The sequence below is a fragment of the Sabethes cyaneus genome, chromosome 3, assembly GCF_943734655.1.
Source record: "Sabethes cyaneus chromosome 3, idSabCyanKW18_F2, whole genome shotgun sequence".
NCBI classification, from domain to species: Eukaryota; Metazoa; Arthropoda; class Insecta; order Diptera; family Culicidae; genus Sabethes; species Sabethes cyaneus.
Genome location: NC_071355.1, coordinates 184,537,350 through 184,556,902, shown reverse-complemented (window position 1 = coordinate 184,556,902; position 19,553 = coordinate 184,537,350). Strand labels below are relative to the sequence as shown.

The following is a 19,553-nucleotide window of genomic DNA, read 5'->3' as shown; positions in this document are numbered from 1 at the left end:
AGTAGCACAGTTGTTACAAACCGGTTGTGGCAACCGATTTGTGACTAATTTTGGTCATAAATGAGTTGCTGCGACTAAAAGTACCAAATATGTGCTGCTTGGGGCCGGTCTCAAAGAAACATCCGGCAAAGAGGAGCATGACGGTAAACTGAAAGCATATGTTGCGCTATCCTCGACAGTTTCAAACAAATTCACTCGTCAAATCTGCTCCTCATCCACTGTAGTCCGAAATTGGGCATCATTCTGGTAGCCGATGTTTTATCTGTTGGTATCGGAGCATCTAAAGTGGTCCAGCACACTTTAAAAGTACTCACCAAGGCTGAATACAATCAGCCGGATCGTTAAGATCTGTCCATCCACAGGATGAAGACACTCTCCAAAACCTATGTGTACTGGCTCTAGCTCGACGAAGAAGTACAGGCCTGCGCCAAGACTTGCTCGCATTATGCGTCCGTCGCGCGTTCTCCTCCACACTTGAATTCTGTCCTATGTATGACCCAAAGAATCTGGTCCGGGGCAACGAGTGCATGTCGGTCCAGTCAAAGGCGAATATTAGCCGTCGACAGCTTCTCCAAGTGGCTTGAAGTGGTACAAAATCGACGTGTCACTGCTCGAGCTACCATCAGAATTCTACGTGGATTGTTCGTTCGTCTGGGGATGCCCGAAATCTTGGTATCAGGCTATGAAACACAGTTCACCAGAAAAAGTTTTGAACATATTCCTTCTGACGTCATGTGCAATGTGTGGATTGAGGACCACCGAATGTAACGTTCACACGGTAACGCCGAACCGTTACCAATTCAGTACCTAGCCATTTAGCGAGTCCAGTCAACGGTTGCAAACAGAGGCTACCCTTGTAGCTTCTTGCTTGAAGCCTGGAGCTTGTCAGAACCTGTCCTGGCCTCGCTAGCTCTTCGTGGTCCAACTACACCACCATCCTGGCCAGCTTCTTCACAATCGTCTGGAACATTGCAAACTTCTACACCATAGCTCTGTGTTTACTCTGCGGCCTGGTCAGCCGCAAAATCCGGTGCTGAGTCCGTTGTCGTCTATCCAGTCTCCATCAACGTCAACACCATCAGCTTCTATCGAATTTGAGTCAGCAATTGAGGCAAATCCGGTGAAAACAGTTCCTCGGCGATCTTCCAGGACCAGGAATCGAAGGTCGCTAAAGGTGTTCGACCCGTACCATGTCTATTAAAAGAGTGGATGTTGGAAACAACTGTATTCTTCGCACGCAGCTATTTTTTGTCACTAGGATGATACTGATAGGCGCATATAGTAGAGAATTACATGCGACATTTTAGTCAGTACCTAATAAAGGTATTTTTAGTTTGTAAAAAACCGCGTCTGAAAAACCTAATTAGCTTTATTTCTACTTCCGAACAACTCGTCAAATACAAAAATAATGATACGTTCTAAACTAAATGCATACAAAGTTCTCAGCTGGCCCCGAACCGGAAGGACAAACAAATCACGGTGACCAAAACTCGCGTAAGGAAGCTGTACAGGAAGTAGCTCAGAAAATCGTTCTGCTTAGTGATGGATGTTGAAACCAACATCAAGGCTGGCACAGGTAAATAGCGAAACAGAAATATAATGCTGCCATCTCTAATGTTGCAGTTCCCGAGAATGCACTAAGCGTTCTGGCTGACATCTCATCTAATTGACCCGTAGTCAGTTAAGTAGTGCGATCATCCTCGGAGAGAGAGAGAAATAAAGAAAAAAGAATAGATGTAGATGAAGCTGGTGCGTCGGAACACTATTAAGAATCAAATTATGCGCAAAATACAAAAAAAATTAATTATAAGACTGTAGCCGCAGATCAAGTCTTTCGGATTATTGGGAACAGTATTCGCGATGAGTAGTTTGAAGGTAAGTATATTTGACCGAAAGAAGTAGCGAAAAGATACACCGGTGTGATCTGCTATGCAATATATTTGTTACTAAGCTGCCGACTGCTGAGTGCAGTGGGCTTTTATCGATCGATATGCAAGGAGAAAAGCTACCTGAGTAATTAATCGATTCGGTTCTGATAATAATTAATTGAGACGGGAAAGCTGATTTTATGCATTCGTGCAGTTGGTCGTCCCTAAATTACGATATGCTTTAACATACCGGCCTCCGTTAAAAAGGCGTCTTTTTAACCAATTTTATCTCTTCATTAACCCTTCTGTTGCTACTAGCTACTAATCCATGTCTCCTTCACTTAATTAAACTGTAACTTATTCTAATATAATTTCTTATGGTTTCTTCTTGGTTTATATATATGTTAATATTTTCTTCGTTCACTATTTTCAGCCTTGCGGGTTTCATAAGTTGCGTTTGACGATGTCTACGAATATGTTCCACGGTTAATTGCTCCTCGGTCTGCTTCGATTTTCTGGTTTCATAGGGTCGTTCCTGTCCGCTATGCGTGCGTCGGTTTTCTCAGTGAGGTACCACACACTCTTGGTTGCTTTCTGGATGTGATGCATGCGTTCGGATATTTCTGCCAAGTTCACAAGGGAAAAGCCTGTCGTTCCTTCGATTATCCTTGTTGGCCGCTCCGAAGACTGCCGTAACATGCTGGAACAAACATAGGCGGCTTTTTAATCAATAAATGAGAATAGAAACAACACTTAACTGGAATGGAGGCTACCGGCCTCCACGGGTCCATTCCGGACGATGATCGTTGGCATCTAGCTACTGAGCGTACTAGTGCTTAGGCGATTTGGAAGTCATCCTTCAGGGTTCCGGTGCGTAGAATCAGTCAACAGGTAACAGTGGGTGCTCTTCATCCGCTCGGCGAAGGTTCCACAGGATGACATCGTCGCAGCGCATTATGGAGGAAAAAAAATCATTGAGTTTTTTGCGAGTTCATTAACATATATAGACTTACAAGGATGGGAGGCCAGATGGCCTCCCATGTTGCGCAGTGGAATACACTGCGATCGTTGGAAGGATGGATCCTTCTTACTGGTCAGTGGCTTCCCCACCAGTTTGCTGAATCGGTAGTACGCAAATCTTGGAGATGCTTCGTCGAAATTCACCGTCCTTCGTTCGGACCGTGACTACGCGGATATGATCGTCGTCGCCCTTGAAAACGTTGACCACTCTACCTACTCTCCACTTGAGGGGTGGTAGATTGTCCTCTTTTACCAGCACCATGGTTCCTATCGACACGTTGTTCCGACGTTGCGTCCATCGGGTACGCGGTTGCAGTCCCGAAAGATATTCTGACTGCCACTGCTTCCATATTCGACGAACATATTCTTGAGCTTGTTGCCATCTATCTAAGTGATTCAGTGGGATGTTTTCGAGATTTGGCTCTGGGATGGCTGTCAGAGCGCGGTTGGCAAGAAAATGCCCTGGAGTGAGTACCTCTAAATCGTTAGGATCGGAGCTGAGTTGCGTAAGTGGGCGAGAGTTTAAGCAGCTTTCTATCTGAGTTATCAGTGTCAAAAATTCATCGTGGTAGAGGATTACGTTGCCAATAGTACAGCGCAGGTGTTTCTTTAAAGATTTGACGGCAGCCTCCCAGAGTCCTCCAAAATTCGGCGATCTTGGTGGGATGAATTTGAAAGTAATCCCATCTTCACTGCAGTGGCGAGTGACCATCTCCTGATGCAACTGCGATTGAAACAAATGGGCAAGTTCGGTGAGCTCTCGTTTGGCTCCCTTGAAGTTAGTGGCGTTATCACACTGGATGAGTTCAGGCTTCCCTCTGCGAGCTACAAATCTTTTAAGTGCAGCTATGAACGAGCTAGTCGAAAGATCAGCGACGCATTCTATATGGACCGCTTTTGTTACTAGGCAAACAAATATAGCAATGAAGCCTCTGACGAGAGCTGCCTTCCGGGCAATTCGGTACTGGAATGGTCCACAATAATCCACCCCAGTGCGAAGAAAAGTAAAGGCAGGCGTAACGCGTTCGGGGGGTAACTCGCCCATTAATTGCTGCAACACCGTAGGCTTGCATCGAAAACAGTTGACACATGAATGGACTATTTGTCGCGTAAGATCTCTAATTCGAAGTGGCCAATATTTTTCACGAATTACTGCTGTCATGAGCTGTGGACCAGCATGTAGCAGTTTTGTATGATAGTGTTTTGCTATAAGTTCGGTAAGTGGATGTTTGTCTGGCAATATCAAGGGATGCCGCTGATCGTAAGCTACATGGGCATGACGTAACCGGCCTCCAACACGCAATATTCCATCCGTTATCACTGGAATAAGGTTTTTAATCCGAGAGCTGGGCTTAACTTGACCGCTGGAGGATATTTGTGCTAGTTCTGGGGCAAATCTTTCTGCTTGGGCGAGTTTGACAAGAGTTAGAGTGGCATAATTTATTTCTGCGGTTGAAAGAAATCCTGTTGTTCGACTCGAACGATTTTTTACTTTGCAATTATTGGTGAAACGCAAGATCCATGTGACTACATGGACTAATTTTCCAAACGATGAATAACTCAAAAATAATTCATTTGGAGGTGCAATGTTGATCGAAAGTGCCACTACCTTTTGTTCCAATAATTCTGATGGAACATCTTCTAGCTTGGGACGTACTAGTGGTGGCCAGAATCTAGATGACTGAGACAACCAGGGAGGGCCATTCCACCACAAAGTTAGGTTAGCGAGTTGAGTAGCATGCATTCCTCTTGATATGACGTCTGCCGGATTTTCGGCACCTGGTACATGAGCCCATACTCCTCGGGCTGTAATTCGTTGGATTTCCGAAATGCGATTAGCCACAAAGGTCTTCCATCGTGACGGACAGGCAGCCAGCCAGTGAAGAACGATGGTCGAATCCGTCCAGAAAAAGCATTTATAGGTTAGATTTAGACTTGAGGCCACTTTTTCAAAGAGGTGACTCAACAACAATGCACCCGATAGTTCCAAACGAGGCAAACAAGTGACTTTTTTAACTGGAGCCACTTTGGATTTGGCGGTAAGCAGGTTTACATGTACGCTGCCTGTCGATGATACGGCCCTTATATAGATGCACGCTCCGTATGCCTTCTCGGAGGCATCACAGAATCCATGTAGTTCCAAACCAATTACCGCTGACGTGGATACCACCCAGCGTGGTATTTTTATAAACGATAAATCTCGGAGACCTTCACTAAACTCGTTCCATTGTTGATTTTGTGACTCGTTCAATTGATCATCCCAATCCTTTCCATCTCGCCAAAGATCTTGCATGAACTGCTTAGCTAAAACAGTAACCGGTCCCACGAGACCCAGTGGATCGAAAAGTCGTGCTATATTAGACAGCACCACGCGCTTGGTGATTGGAAATTGTTGATTTTGTTTAGGAGGCTCAAACAAAAACATATCTGCTGCCGTATCCCACTGAAGTCCAAGAGTTTTGATTGGCGAATGTGAAGAATCCAATTCCAACACTGTACGTTGATCTCTAAATGGGACCGGGATTGGCTCAAGTACAGCAGAATTATTAGAGGCCCACTTGCGAAGCTCGAAACCTGCAGAACGGGTTATGCTCATCAATTGCTGGCAAAGTTTTTGCCCTTTCTCGATACTATCGGTTCCAGTAAGTAAATCGTCCATGTAAAAATGCTTTCCTATAGCTTCTGCTGCTAGTGGAGACACTTCCAAGCTGTCACGAGAAAGCCTTTGAAGGCATTTTGTGGCGAGATAGGGGGCTGACGAAGTACCGTAAGTTACTGTTGATAGTTGATACTCTCGAATGGTTTGCGATGGAGAATCTCTCCATAGTATCCGTTGAAGAGGCTGGTCAGACTCGCAGACTAATATTTGTCTGTACATCTTTTCGATGTCCGACACGATAGCAAACTGTGGCACCCGGAATCTTAAAATCATAGTCAGAAGATCATCCTGTACGAGCGGTCCCACCATCAACGCATCGTTCAGAGATACACCGGAATCTGTTGAGCACGATGCGTCAAACACGACTCGTAATTTTGTCGTGACACTCTCGGGACGCACGACACAATGATGAGGCAAATAATACGAAGGCCAATCGTTCGCCGAATTCTCGATTTCCCTCATATGGCCGAGACGTATGTATTCATGAATGAAGTCGGAGTAAGCATCTTTCAGTGCTGGATTAGCTGACAAACGACGTTCGAGCGAAAGAAATCTGCGAGTAGCAATCTCTCTCGAATTTCCTAGTTTAGCAATTACCGAGTCTCTTTTCGGTAAGGCGACAACAAAACGACCGGTGGAATCCCGAGTCGTATCCCTGTAAGAATGGTTGGTCCGATATTGATTCCACATCGATTCCACAACTCTGCTTGTCAATTCAACATCGATCCGACATGTCGGTCCGTTTCGAATCCGTTGTCGGACGATTTTGCAACAAAAATGTCGGAAATGCCGGATTGAAAATTCATCCGATGAATCCGGCTCGAGCACCTCTAGTTGGATCGATGCCGGTCCCACGAGTGGGTCGGTTGTTGGCCCCGAATACGGGACCAGGAAAACGGGAGTGCGTTTTGGTTGTATTTGTTTTGAAGCAAAGCCGCTGCTGCTGGCTGGCGTTCGAAGCGGACTTGATCAAAACAAATACAACTGAAACCCTTTTTCACCTAGCAGCGATGGCGGACCGGCACCGGTCGCTGGAGATGTTTGTTTATGACGCGCATTACTAGGGCGCATCACTTTCATTAGTGCGGTTCAAAATTAAAATTATATTTAAATATAATTTTAATTTAAAATTGATATTTTTTGTTTCACTTTTTATTATTAATAACATAAAGCGAAATTCAATATAGAAAAGATTAGTATTAAGCTATTTTTTGTAAAGCTTTATCTTGGTAATTTCAAAGGTTAAATTATTGTTCTGTGCTCTAGAGTAGATTATAATGGTTTATTAATTAAAACCGAAGTGTACTACCGATATAGGATGTTTATTTAATTATTTATAAGCTAGTAATTAATATAACTGGGTCGTGGTTAAAAGCCAATAAGTAATTAAATTAATGACTAATTAATAAATCAACAAATCAAAAATTTAAAAAATCAAAAAATCAAGAAATTATAAAATTAATAAATCAATATAAATCAAAAATTCAATACATTATTGTATCAAAAAATAAATAAATCAATCAGTCAACAAATAAATAAATCAGTAAATCAATAAAACAATAAATCAGTAAATCAATCGATTAATAAATCAACTAAGTAACATCCCAATAACGATGATCAGTAAATTACCATTCTAAAGCAAATCAACAAAGCAATATATTAATAAACTAATAAATTAAAATACCAATAAGTCTATAAATCATAAAATTAATAAATCAATAAACCAAACATTCAAAAATTCAATAAATTATTGAGTCAAAAAATTAATCTAAATATATAAGAGCCTTGTATGTAGCCAAAACGAGGGACCTCATATATTTGTGGTAACAATCGCCCACATTAGGCAAAGACTCAAACTAATCATATCAGATTGCATTCAAGACGAGCAAAAGTAACGTAGTAACATAGCATTAGAGTTACATAGCGTACCTTCGATTTGCTCTCAATTAGACGCGAGGCGACGTATGCGGGTTACAGCTAGTAAATCAATAAATCAGTAAATCAATAAATCTTTAAATCAATAAATCTGTAAATCAATAAATCAATAAAATCAGTAAATCAATCGATTAATAAATCAACTAACTAATATTATTAGCACGTGTTGATTCTTTCTTTTTCTTAGATGATCTAAATAAGCAAATAAATCAAATAACTAATATTCTAATAACAATGAGCAGTAAACTAAAATTCTAAATCAAGTCAATTTATTGATTTCATGTATGAATTTGTCAGTCGATATGTTTTTTAACAAGCCACTTAAGTGAATCTAAAAAAAATCAGTAAATCAATTAATCAAAATAGAGTAATAAGGCTTATACAAATTTGAGAAAAAGTTTATGTCACCCCCCCCCCCCCTTTGAAAATTTTCGAAATGTGAAGGGGCAAAAAAATAAAGTGTCATATTAGTCTGTTGCATTTTTTAGTGACAAGCGGATTTCTTCATAGTTCAATGAGTTTACATCTCTAAATTATCCAATATGTGCAAAGTTTTAGTTATCTCGTTAGTCTCGATCAACTTTCTTTCACCAACTAAGCCTTCTGATACTGCTGCAAGTCACAGGCAACTATTGTGCTTAATGTTTAAGTTCCCGACGTCGAAAATTGGGGTGCTTGCAATCAGACTTTCGGCTTGATGCCATTTTAATTAACCTTGTTTTACAAGAATTGGATGGAGGCAACAGTCAATTAAACAATATATTAGTGAAATTTGGTACCGCTTTTGACGGAGATATTCAGATTTTTGAATTGCAGTGGGATTATTTTTTTCCCTCAAAGGTACTAGATAAGATAAAAATAGAAACACATTTTTTCGGGGTTTCGGGGCTCAAAATTGGTCGTTTTACTCCGTAATGTCCAAGTAACTACCCTAATTTTGGAGGTAGGGGACGTAAAACTCAACGATACAGTTTTTACCATTCATTGGATGCATGCAGCATGCAAGATGTCACTGAACTGTTCGAAACTTGAAATTTTCGAAACGGTGTGCATCCTTAATATACAAAGGAGAGGCCTGATATTCACTAAAAGGTTGACCAAGAAACGTGAATAGCTTCAGAGATTTGTTTTCTTAAAACATGTCGATAGCACAGCATAAGTGTTCCAAGTAATAAAGTGGCAGGGACCTAAACTGCCATTTTCACACTATGGTTAGATTACGATACTATGTCGTGGTTACCGAGTTCTGAACTAGTAAGTGACACGGATTTCGATTATTAAAAAAGCAAGGTATCTAACGGAGTGACACGGAGGTTCAAAACAAAATGAAGGTCAAGTTATACGTTTGTGGCTCTCTAAGGTGATCCTGTGGCACTCCACTATTATCAAACTGCTTCATTTCTACCAGGATGCTTACTTTATGTGCTTGGGTCGAAAAATTTTGAAGTTTGAAAGGGTTGAACTAAAATTTAAGTACTGTACAAAATATTTGTATTAAAATTTTAATAATATGGAAAAAGAAACGCTGGTTTCTTCTCTTTTGTTTGGTTATTGAAGGTTTAATGTTATTATTTTTTTCTTGCACCCCCCCCCCCTCCTTCAACAATATTTTGAGACCAGGACATAAACTTTTTTTCAAATTTGTATAAGCCTAAGTCAGGGATGATAAAAATGGGATAGTGACAAAATTGGGACTTTTTTTTATTTTAATTATTTTATTGATAATGTTTAATGAACTGCTTACATTCCACGTTGACCATTTTTATGGCATTTACAACCGCCTACTCCATGTTGGCTATTAGATAACAGGGTAATTACGGGGCTGGTGCAACAATCCTACTGATTCTATCTAGCAGCACCGCCTAGCCGAGTTTCGAACCTACTACGACTGGCTTGTTAGACCAGCGTTGTAGCTCGAAGCTAATTGATATGGACGGGCTCAAGAACAAAAAACTGCAATTTTTACCACTAAAAGATTAGGAATTTATAAATAAGAATAAAGTATTTTGATAATTTTCCGTTTCCGTATGTCCTAAACATTGTTTTCCGATTTTTCTCCACCACTATGACAAACTTTTTTGATAATATTTTCTTTAAACTGCTAAGAATTTGGATCTTCATCCAAAAATTTTAATTATATGATTCTTAGGTCACGAGTTATAAACATTTAAACAAGCGATGTCCGAGAAAAACCCGGAATATTTCCTTTGGAGTTTTTTCAGAAAATAGAAGACATCGAATATATTTATAGTGTTTTCGTTCAAAGTCCATTGACTGCATGTGTACAAAACATAGAATAAGTAATATGTAGCGATTGTCTACGAATTAATCGAAGACTTGTAAAATAAAATTAAATCAAATTAAAAGATAACCCCTTCTTCCCTGCCCCTGTCTACGAATCCAATTAACGCTGCGTCACTGCACAAAACACAAATCCAAGTAGAAAAACAGTTCGATTTGACAAATATAAATCGGGTGAAAAACATGACAAAATCAGGAAAAAGTGATAAATCGGAGGTAGACAAAACCAAGGGCAGACAACATCTGGAAGTGACAAAATCAGAATCCCACTGTAAATAACAATTATTGTCTTATAGTGTTAGTAGAGTTCCTTATTTAATTATACTAAAGTAACACAATTGAATTCCACGGCTTCTCCTTAAACAGAATAAATATTCAAACAAACTTGATTTCAATATCGACGGCTGGTTAATAAGTGTGGAATTATTCATCAGAAAAATTACGCGCTCATAAATTCAAAAGCTATTGAAAGGGCACTACAATTGTTTAAATGACAGGTACGAAAATTTACTGGCAAAATAGTGGATCAGGGAATTTCGGAGATCAAGAAAAACAACGTATTACATAATTCTTGAAAACTTTATTTTCATGACAAAAATTTTAATTAAAAGTTCGTTATAATGGGACCTGAATACAGCAAATACAACTATAAATACAACAAATACAACTATAAATACAACGATATGCCATATGATATTCAAAGTTGTTTACATATTGCCTCAATCAATTTGAATTCAGTACAAAAATATAAAATTATAGTTTTTTACATTATTTGTTTTTATTGGTACACAGATATTTATACTTGATTCAGTAATTGTAACATATAAGTTCCATCATTGTTATTATTATATTAATCATAATTCTGCGTTGAAACTGATTTGAAGAGCGGCTGTGTTTAAATATATAAATTTTTATCAATTTATTACAATTTTTCAATATGGTCATGAATTTGTATGGCAATGCTGTATCGCATTGTCTATTGCGTTTTAGAATTAAATATAAATTTAATTCATGTATGTCTCTTTTCTCATTTCGATACTTTTAATTACACGTTCTACAAGTTTGAGCACATGTTGACATTATGTTTAGAGTTTTTCAATGTTTAATAACTTAAATTTTCTACTTTTTGGTATTATTTTAATACAACTTTGAAAATCTTATTTCGATGCTTCTTAAGCTTTGTCTTTTTATTAAAATTAGTTTCTGTCTCAAACTAATCCTGTATAATTATTATTTTAGTGTTCAACCTAATTTTTAAGTTATTGTGTAATAGTTTTTCAGTCTAGCATTATTGGTGATGAATTAGAAAATAAAAAAAATATATGAGAATAATTTATAAACATAACCAAACAATCTTGCGGCGAAATGTAAAACTTTAAACCGAAACGAAAGTGGAACAAAACAGAATAAATAAAAGACAAAATACAATAGATGTAGATGTATACGTCTGTGAATACTGACATGAAAACCGACATAGTTTAAATTGAATGAAGGAAAATTTTCGACTTTTCTTTTATTCTATTTTTGTATTTTACTAATACACCTATAAATTTTAGTATAGTTTAGATGCAATTTTGATGTAGTGACACGAAACGTAAACAACAAAATTTTGGACAAAATCACGTCAACTTCCAAACCTAATAAAATAACTATAAAATCAACACAAGTTTTTTCATTACAAGAAAAACAATCAAAATTTGTGCATGAAAAATTTATATGAAATTGAAAATTAAAGATTTCCAGTCCATTTAGTTTAAGCCTTGATCAAGACAAAATACAAATTAAAAATAATAACACCCAACAGACAATAGTCTACCTGTGCAAACAAAAACCTTCAATGTATCCATCTATGTGGGATGTATAATGGTGACGTTTAGATTAATTTTTTTTTGCAATGTGTTGTTCGCCAAGAGTTAAATCGTTCAGTTGCAATCACACGTAATTCGTTACGCATGGTAGGGGAGAGACGTCGATAGTGAGACACTTTTTTCCAAAAATTTGAAAAAAAAATTGATGATAGCTACCAACGAGCGCTTTAATCCATTTGAAGGGTATATCCTTCTAATTATCTGAAAGAAAGTTTCAGTCGTTTTGGTCATAAGCTAAATTAGTTACAGCCACAGGTGTCTTTTTGTCTCACTGTTCCCTATTAGGTGGAAAGAGTGAGACAACGAATATTGATTGCTGAGATACACATTTGAATTCAGTTCAAACAACATTTTTTTGGATATAAAGAGTAGTTTAGAGGCCGTGCTGTTTATTGTGTGTATAAAGGATACATCATTGTTGGGTATGATTGAAAATTCCGAATATTTTCACATCTACATATAGATTCATATAAAGAACTAATCATAGTCAATTTAACTTTTGACTAATACTTCAGAATAATTCAAAGTCAATCCATATGGATAGATTAACAATTTAATAGAAAAAAATTTGAAAAAAAAAAATTCGCATGGTGTGAGCATTGTCTGTGTGCCTCACTGTGTCCAAAAGAAATGTTTTATAAAAAATAGTGAAATAATAGTGTTAGAAAACAATTCAATTGTCATATTTTTTTGTATTTTTATCGCTCATTACTATGTGATGTCATGTAGCACGGGCGTACCCAGAAAAGTTCCTTGGGGGGGTTTACAAGAACAAATCTGGCATAGCCTAACCGTAAGCAGCTTATTCAGGAAATGGAGAATTATTTTCAGTTAAAAACTTTTTTGGTTCAAATTGAGTGTTCTTCTTCAGACAAATGCCGCTTATTTGGTTTCGAGGTACGATGCTGGTCTAACAAGCCAGTCGTCGCATGTTCGAATCTCGGCTAGACGATGCTGCAAGATAGAGTCAGTAGGATTTTTACACTAGCCCCGTCGTAACTGTCCTGTACTCTAGTAGCCGACTGCGAAGTCTGTCGATGAAGAAGGGTCAAGTCTTAGAAAGGACGTTTAATCCCACGGCTTTGCTTTGCTCATCAAACAAAAAATCAAATTGAAATAACAGAGTTAAAGTTATGGCTTCCCAGCAGGCATTAAGGTACGTTGTATGTTCGAATCTCGGCTGGAAGAGGCTGTTAAAGTCCATAGAACTGAGTCTCTTCGAAACGCAGTGAGGGTGCTTAAGAACAACTTATCCTGTATGATTCTCAACATCGCTCTTAAGGTGATCCGACGATCAAATTTCGAAAAGAGAGGTTTGATTCTCAGTAAATGTAGCAAACTTCTTGGCTAAGCAGATGACTTTACCAGGTGGCTAATCCGGTGACAGAAACTTTGCCGCGACGAAGGCCATCTGTGCTAGACTGAAGGCGGAGCCTAGCAGGATTGGGCAAATCAACGCGTCGAATACCAATTACATGACTGATAATAACTCAATAATTGGTCGTTTTAAGTCAGACCGAGCCAAGTAACAAAAATCTTATTTCGAGAAAAATGCGTTCAAAATTTACTGCTCTGTATGGTTTGTAGCTATTAATTGTTCGAAATCATCTCATAACACTGGCTGTTTGCAACATTTATGTAGTCTTATTAGAGTAAAATGTAGCTTAGAAAATTCTTGATCGTTTGCTGTCATTAACTCATTCTTTTAAATTTTGCGATTCGGTCTGGTCTGATTTAACGCGGACCAAATGACGAACATGCTTTTTTCGCGGACGGTAATCGTTGACGGCAACGAATCAGAAGTGGTAGATGAGCTCGTGTATGTGGGATAGCTGGTAGCCGCGGACAACAACACAAATAAGGACATCCAGCGGCATATTCAAGCGTAACGGGCCTTTTTTTTGAAGGGGATTTCACTACTTTGTCCATTAATTTGAACTTTTGTAGTATATCCCTGTTTACCGTACGTGCCATGCAAGCCAATTGCCATTTATAGACAACTAGCCATTTGCTCCTGCACATTCCCAGTCAGGTATACTATGGTTTATGAAACCGGTAACCTTCCCGGGATTAGCAGACCAAATTTCACTAGGAGATAAGCATCTCTTGTCAAGAAATTTAGCTCTGCTCATGTAAAGCGCACTACTACTGCAAAGCAGGTGGAACGGGCCTACTTTGAGCTTCGCCAAAAGCTGCGATAAGGAGGCATAAGCCACCTTAGGAACCTGACAATGTACAAGCCCCCTATTAGACCGATAGGCCATGCTCACGGAGGACTTACGCGCCTTTGCGGACGACATTTGACGAAGTACAAGCTGAACGCGAAGAGTAGCGGAGGTACATGAATCAAGGGCAACATCCCCTGCTTGGGAAGATTGCCAACGTACATTTGGCGAAAGTCGGTAAACTACAGTGAACCAGTCACGTCGTAAGGAAAACGGTTCTATACAACAACCCCACCGACACAGAGAGCCTCAACGTGCGAGATGGCTCGTCCAGGTCTATAGCGACATTTTTTATTTTTTAAGTTAAAAACTGCGACTTCAGAGATGCCTGAAAAATGGGCGACGAGTAGCCCAAGATCGAATTAAATGGGGCTTAAAACAGCACGAACCACCGAGTTCCCAGTTCACAACGCCGACGGGGATCGTACAATCAGCTCCGTACATTTTCCTGTGCTTTAAATAACAGCTGGCTGTGAAATTTCAAGCTTGAAAGTATATAACAAATTTTCTCCTGGGGGGGGGGGGGGGGGTTTGAACCCCCAAACCCCCCCCCCCCCCCGTCGCTACGCCCATGCCATGTAGTAAATTCAATTTGGAATTAATATGCGGTTCGCTGTTGCAAATCAGCTGAAAATGATTGCATTAAAATTTACTTTGAAGGTTCATGGAAACTTTAATAGTAGTGGCGAACAAGTTGATTTTTTTGCTTATAAACATGAATTGTTGGTTTGTATGTATTTTACCCTAATGTTATGTCTGCATGTCTATATCAACGTGCTAATATGTACATAATAACACACAGAGGAAAAAGGTTTACAATAAAAAATCCGAACCGCCAAACAACCTGAGTCATTCGTGACTTCTGCGGGGTTAGAATTTGAGCCCAAAATTTTAAAAATTTTCGTATTTTTGGAGACTGCAAAATGGCTGGTAAGAGGAATCGTTGCTACAAACATATATCATAAAGGATCTCCCGAGGCTCTTTGTGCTCATGGATTGTTTCCTGAACTGCGTAGATACCTCGTTCGACAGTATCCTTCGTCTGTTCTAAAATTAGAACGCAGGTTTACAAGCATGACGAGTACACCATCGCAAAGTAACAGGAAAAACTGAACTATATGTTTGGCAAGACTCGTATGGGACGGGTTGGCACATATACGGCCAACTACCATTTAGGGGATTTTGCGTCAATATCTCATATATCATATCTCAGACTTCAACGCCATCGAAATCCATCAAAGCTATATCGTGATGCGGATTCAAACCCGTGGGATGGTGCTTACGAGGTGAGGATGAAAAAGATGACGGGTACATCTACTCCGTCGAAAACCTGCTTACACAAGCAGAAAGTCATCGTGGAAGGATTATTTCCGCAATACGATCATAGAGGTGACCTGCGGACCCGTACGGTCAAGCGAATGACACCCTCATTCTGGTCACGAATGAAGAGCTCATTGCGGTTACCACGGATCTAAAAACAAAGAAAGTGCCCGGTCCTGACGGAATTCCGAACGAGGCACTGAAAGCGACGATCTGCGCATATCGTAATAGATTTAGAGAGACGCTTCAGAACTGCCTAGAAGTATGCCAATTTCCAGACAAATGGAAAATCCAAAGACTGGTACTGCTCCAAAGCCAGGGAAACCACCAAGGGATCCCTCATCGTACAGGCCTACTTGATACGTTAGGAACGTTACTGGAGCGGGTAATCATAAACAGGCTAACGCCCGTTGTGGAAAATGTTACCGGACTGACAAGGATGCACTTTGGATTCCGAAAGGGGAAGTCCACTGTCGATGTCATCAAATCTGTCATAGAGAGGGCCGAGAAGCCTATGAGACAGACGAGGCGGGGTGACAGGTATTGTGTCATAGTCATGATCGATGTCAAAAACGCCTTTAACAGCGCTGATTGGACTGCGATTGCGCTAACGCTGTATAGGATGAAGGTATCAGATCATCTACATATGCAGGTTACTTAGAAGCTACTATGAGATCCGGACGCTAACACAGCTGATGGTGCAAAGAAGTAGTGACCGCGGGGGTTTCAAGGCGCTCGATTCTCGGTCCGACGCTGTGGAATGCCATGTAGCATGTTGAAATTCAAACTGCACAATGGAGTCGAGATCACCAGCTTCTCCGACGATATCATTCTAACAGTTCCTCGAGAAAGTGGAAATGATGACATTAGAGGTCATAAGCATAATCTGCGGTTGGCACGCCATAAGACGGTGGCTGTAATGATCAGCAACCGTAAGACGGCCCCAGAGGCAAAGATTACGGTAGGGGGACAAGTGATTGACTCTCAACGTAATATGAAGTACCTGGGTGTCATAGCAGACAATAGGCTGAACTTCACCAGCCATGTGGATTATGCTTGTGGTAAGGCGTCAATGGCGGCTACTGCGCTGTCTAAGATTATGCCGACTGGCTATGGACCTAGCAGTAGTAAAAGTGCCATATTGCTGCTAAGGCAGGGTGTACCGGTATGGGCTTCAGCGCCGCGCAGTAAACGTAATCAGGCATGTTTGATGGCGCTGTACGTTGCATTCGGGTATCGCACCATGTCGATACAAGCGATAGGTGATATTACGGGTATACTCTCTATACGCATACTTATAGGCGAGTGTCATTGGCAGAATTATTCAGGATAAAGCTTGGCCGAACCCTATAAGTAGGTGGCAGAGGGAAAGGAGCATTGCCGAGCACGGCAGATGAACCCATGATAGGCTAATCCAAAATATCTCATCTTGGATCGGCAGAAAACATGGCGAGGTACGATTTACCTCATGCAATTTTTGACAGGTCATAGGTGTTCTAAGAAGTACGTAAACAGATGTGGGAGGTTAGGGTCACCCTTTTACCCCGTGTGTATGGTAGCCGAGGAAACGCCGGAACTCGTGATATTTCACTTTTCGCGTTTCGATGCCGCTCGACGTGAAATGCTTGCAATCGTTGGAGTCGACACCATCGCCGAGAACATCGTGCAGAGGATGTGTGCGGAACAGAGTGTGTGGAACGCTGTCGATAGGGCGACGAGGGACGTTATGGCCGAGTTGCAACGGCTAGAGCGGGAACAACTATAGCGTTGACATAGTATAGCTAGGGTCAACTAAAGGGCGGAGTAGGCAGCTAGGTGGTACAGGGTCTAGGTGTCGGGTGCAGTAGTTAGGGCACAACAAGTGGTGTTGCTTGATCCTACACGTGTAACGACGACGAAGCGTTTGGACACGTCCTCCCTCTCGAAGTAATACCTAACGGTGATCCCGGGAGGAATTGAGGAAAAGTAGTTTTAGTAGGTAGGCGCAAATTGGCACCTTGCGAATCCCACATCGTGGAGGTGTTATCTTTACAAGATTTTCTCAAACCTGCGTTATAAAAAAGGCTACACTACTGGTGCCGTTAATGCCCTAAACCAGTGGTTTGTGGGTCGGTCAAGACCGGGTGACACCCAGGTCTAGGGTCGACCAAATACCAATCTTTGGTCTTACTCTCCGTTGTGCGCTAACAGGGTATTATAGGATACTTTACGTTACGCTTGGTTCCAAGAAGGTCCTAATTATGGTCTACTGAATGAGCAGAATGGATTTGGTTCAGACGCTATAGGGCAGTCAGTCGTGTTATTTTACTACTTTACTACTACCTTACACAAAAACGATTACATAATACGAGTGGAGACAGCGGCCCAGAATTGGGACCTAATTGCATGGATAAGTTTACTAAACTTACCGAGCGGTCCAAATCGACCGACGAAGCTACTGTTGGTAAAGACGACGTTTTTATCAAAAGCAACAATAAGCGCGCTCGACGTCACGGCTACGGGCCAAGAAGGAAACACCCAAGAAGTGAATTCCACCAAAATCTAACACTCCTGTTAGATTGCAGGTGCTTGTCGCTGCCCAACAAACATTTTATTTGAAGAGCAGTTTATTCAACCATTATACAGCTCATTTCCAGTAAACAAGCGCTTGATCAGCTATTACACAACCAAAATGTTTGTTGGGTGGTAGCTCCGCCAAAAAAGCGGGCGACAGCGGTTGTGTCACTTCCAGCTAGTAATAAACTGGAAAAGGCACAAAGGTTGCCGGGGAGCTGTACTCGTTCTTCAGTTCGCGGTCTAATGTCCATGCACATGAAGAAGCTATCGGTGAGCGTCTGCTTTATCGTCATAGCTGCCGAGGTGGAAAGGCTTGAGCTGCTAAAACCAAGGTCGCAAGTAGTGACACAACTGCGGCCACGTCAAGTCAGGTGAGTAAACCGCTTAACGCTAAGCAGAAAGCAGTAACGCCTGACAAGACGCTTAAGCTGGCTGCAAAGAGGTAGCGGACCGACCGCATCTCAACCAGCAAGACGGCGGAAGAGGTATGAGAGGGACCGATAAGAACTAGCAGGTGGTCAAGCGGGGGCGATGAAGGCCCTAACCCAGCGAGGTTATAGTGCCGATCAACGTCAGTTTGGCTTTGTACGACCCTATATTGCCATTAAAATGGGACCGGGAGCTTTTTTCCCAACCTCCATGCGATGCCAGCTGGGACTCAACCGGGTCCTGGGTCGACCAACTACCAGTCTTTAGTTGCACCCTCGGTTGTGTACTAACAGGGAGAGGGGGCACGTAGTGCCTGCATGTGTGGTAGAGCATGGTAGAGCAGTGGTGAATAAGGGGCGAGCGCAGCTCAAGCCCCATAAGCCAGCTGCAGACGTCGTAGTGTCCTGTTAGGGCCCAGGACTTTAAACCACAAAGCCAGGTCGGGAGTGCCGTGGACACATTAGGATCAATCCCAGGAAAATCCAAATTATGGTATACTGGAAAGGCGGGAAAACGGTCGGATTAGACGCTATAGGGCACACGGCGGGCCTACTCTACTACCTTAGGTAGTAGATGGTGGTGACACCTTCCCAAAACGGCGAGTAGGCTAATGGTACAGCTGCCATCCGTCCCACTAAAACCGTGGCTGGTCTCTAGGCACGACTGAGGGCGCTACTGGACGTAAAGATGATGTCTTTGCCAAAAGTAGCAAGTTGGCGAGAACACCGCCAACAAAGGAACGTATCCCCTTGGAATGGGCGTGGAGAGCAACCCAAGAAGACAAGCTCCCCGAAAACGGGGGCGATGCCGACGAAGTCGACTCCACCGAAGGCTAACATCCCAGTTAGACCGCAGGTGGCTCCCGGTGCTAGCTCAGCCAAAAAGGTGGGCGACAGCGGTAGAAAAAAAGTCTCGTATATCCTCGTTCCGGTCACGAATGAGGAGCTTATTGCTATTGCGAGGGGTTTAAAAACGAAGAAGGCGCCAGGTCCTGACGGGGTTCTGAATATGGCACTCAAAACGGCGAACCAAGCATAGCCTGATATGTTTAGAGAAGCGCTTCAGAACTGGCTAGAAGTATGCGAATTTCCTGACAAATGGAAAATCCAAAGATTGGCCCTCATCGTACAGGTCAATTTGCCTACTGGACACGCAAGGCAAGTTACAAGAGCGGGTAATCCTAAACAGGCTGACGCCTGTTGTGAAGGGTAATGTCGGACTGGGAAGCATGCAGTTTGGCTTCCGTAAGGTGAAGTCCACTGTCAACGCCATTAAATCCGTCATAGAGAAGGTCGAGGAGCGACCTGTGACAGCGGGTGTTCCACAGGGCGCGATTCTCGGTTTTACGCTCTAGAATGCCATGTACGAGGGG

At 41.5% G+C, this 19,553-nt stretch overlaps 2 protein-coding genes across 2 annotated transcripts; both read right to left on the bottom strand.

Moving 5' to 3' along the window:
* Positions 1–2,955: 2,955 nt before the first annotated feature.
* LOC128740488 (uncharacterized) lies at positions 2,956–3,933 on the bottom strand. The gene has a single exon (XM_053836031.1). The coding sequence runs from the start codon at positions 3,931–3,933 to the stop codon at positions 2,956–2,958; it is 978 nt and encodes a 325-aa protein (XP_053692006.1).
* Positions 3,934–4,604: 671 nt separating this feature from the next.
* Positions 4,605–6,009, bottom strand: LOC128740487 (uncharacterized). The gene is made up of 2 exons (XM_053836030.1): positions 4,942–6,009; positions 4,605–4,694 (listed from the first exon to the last, which is right to left on the bottom strand). Exons 1-2 carry the CDS (start codon positions 6,007–6,009, stop codon positions 4,605–4,607), a joined length of 1,158 nt encoding a protein of 385 aa, XP_053692005.1.
* Between the last annotated feature and the right edge of the window lie 13,544 nt (positions 6,010–19,553).

Bases quoted from the DNA above. Each gene is read 5' to 3' on its own strand.
- LOC128740488 (XM_053836031.1), bottom strand. From the start codon at position 3,933: ATGGGCGAGTTACCCCCCGAACGCGTTACGCCTGCCTTTACTTTTCTT.
- LOC128740487 (XM_053836030.1), bottom strand. From the start codon at position 6,009: ATGAGGGAAATCGAGAATTCGGCGAACGATTGGCCTTCGTATTATTTG. The intron at 4,695-4,941 runs GTAAACCTGCTT...AACGAATTACAG, and splicing joins CATCGACAGGCAGCGTACAT to CCCGAGGAGTATGGGCTCAT.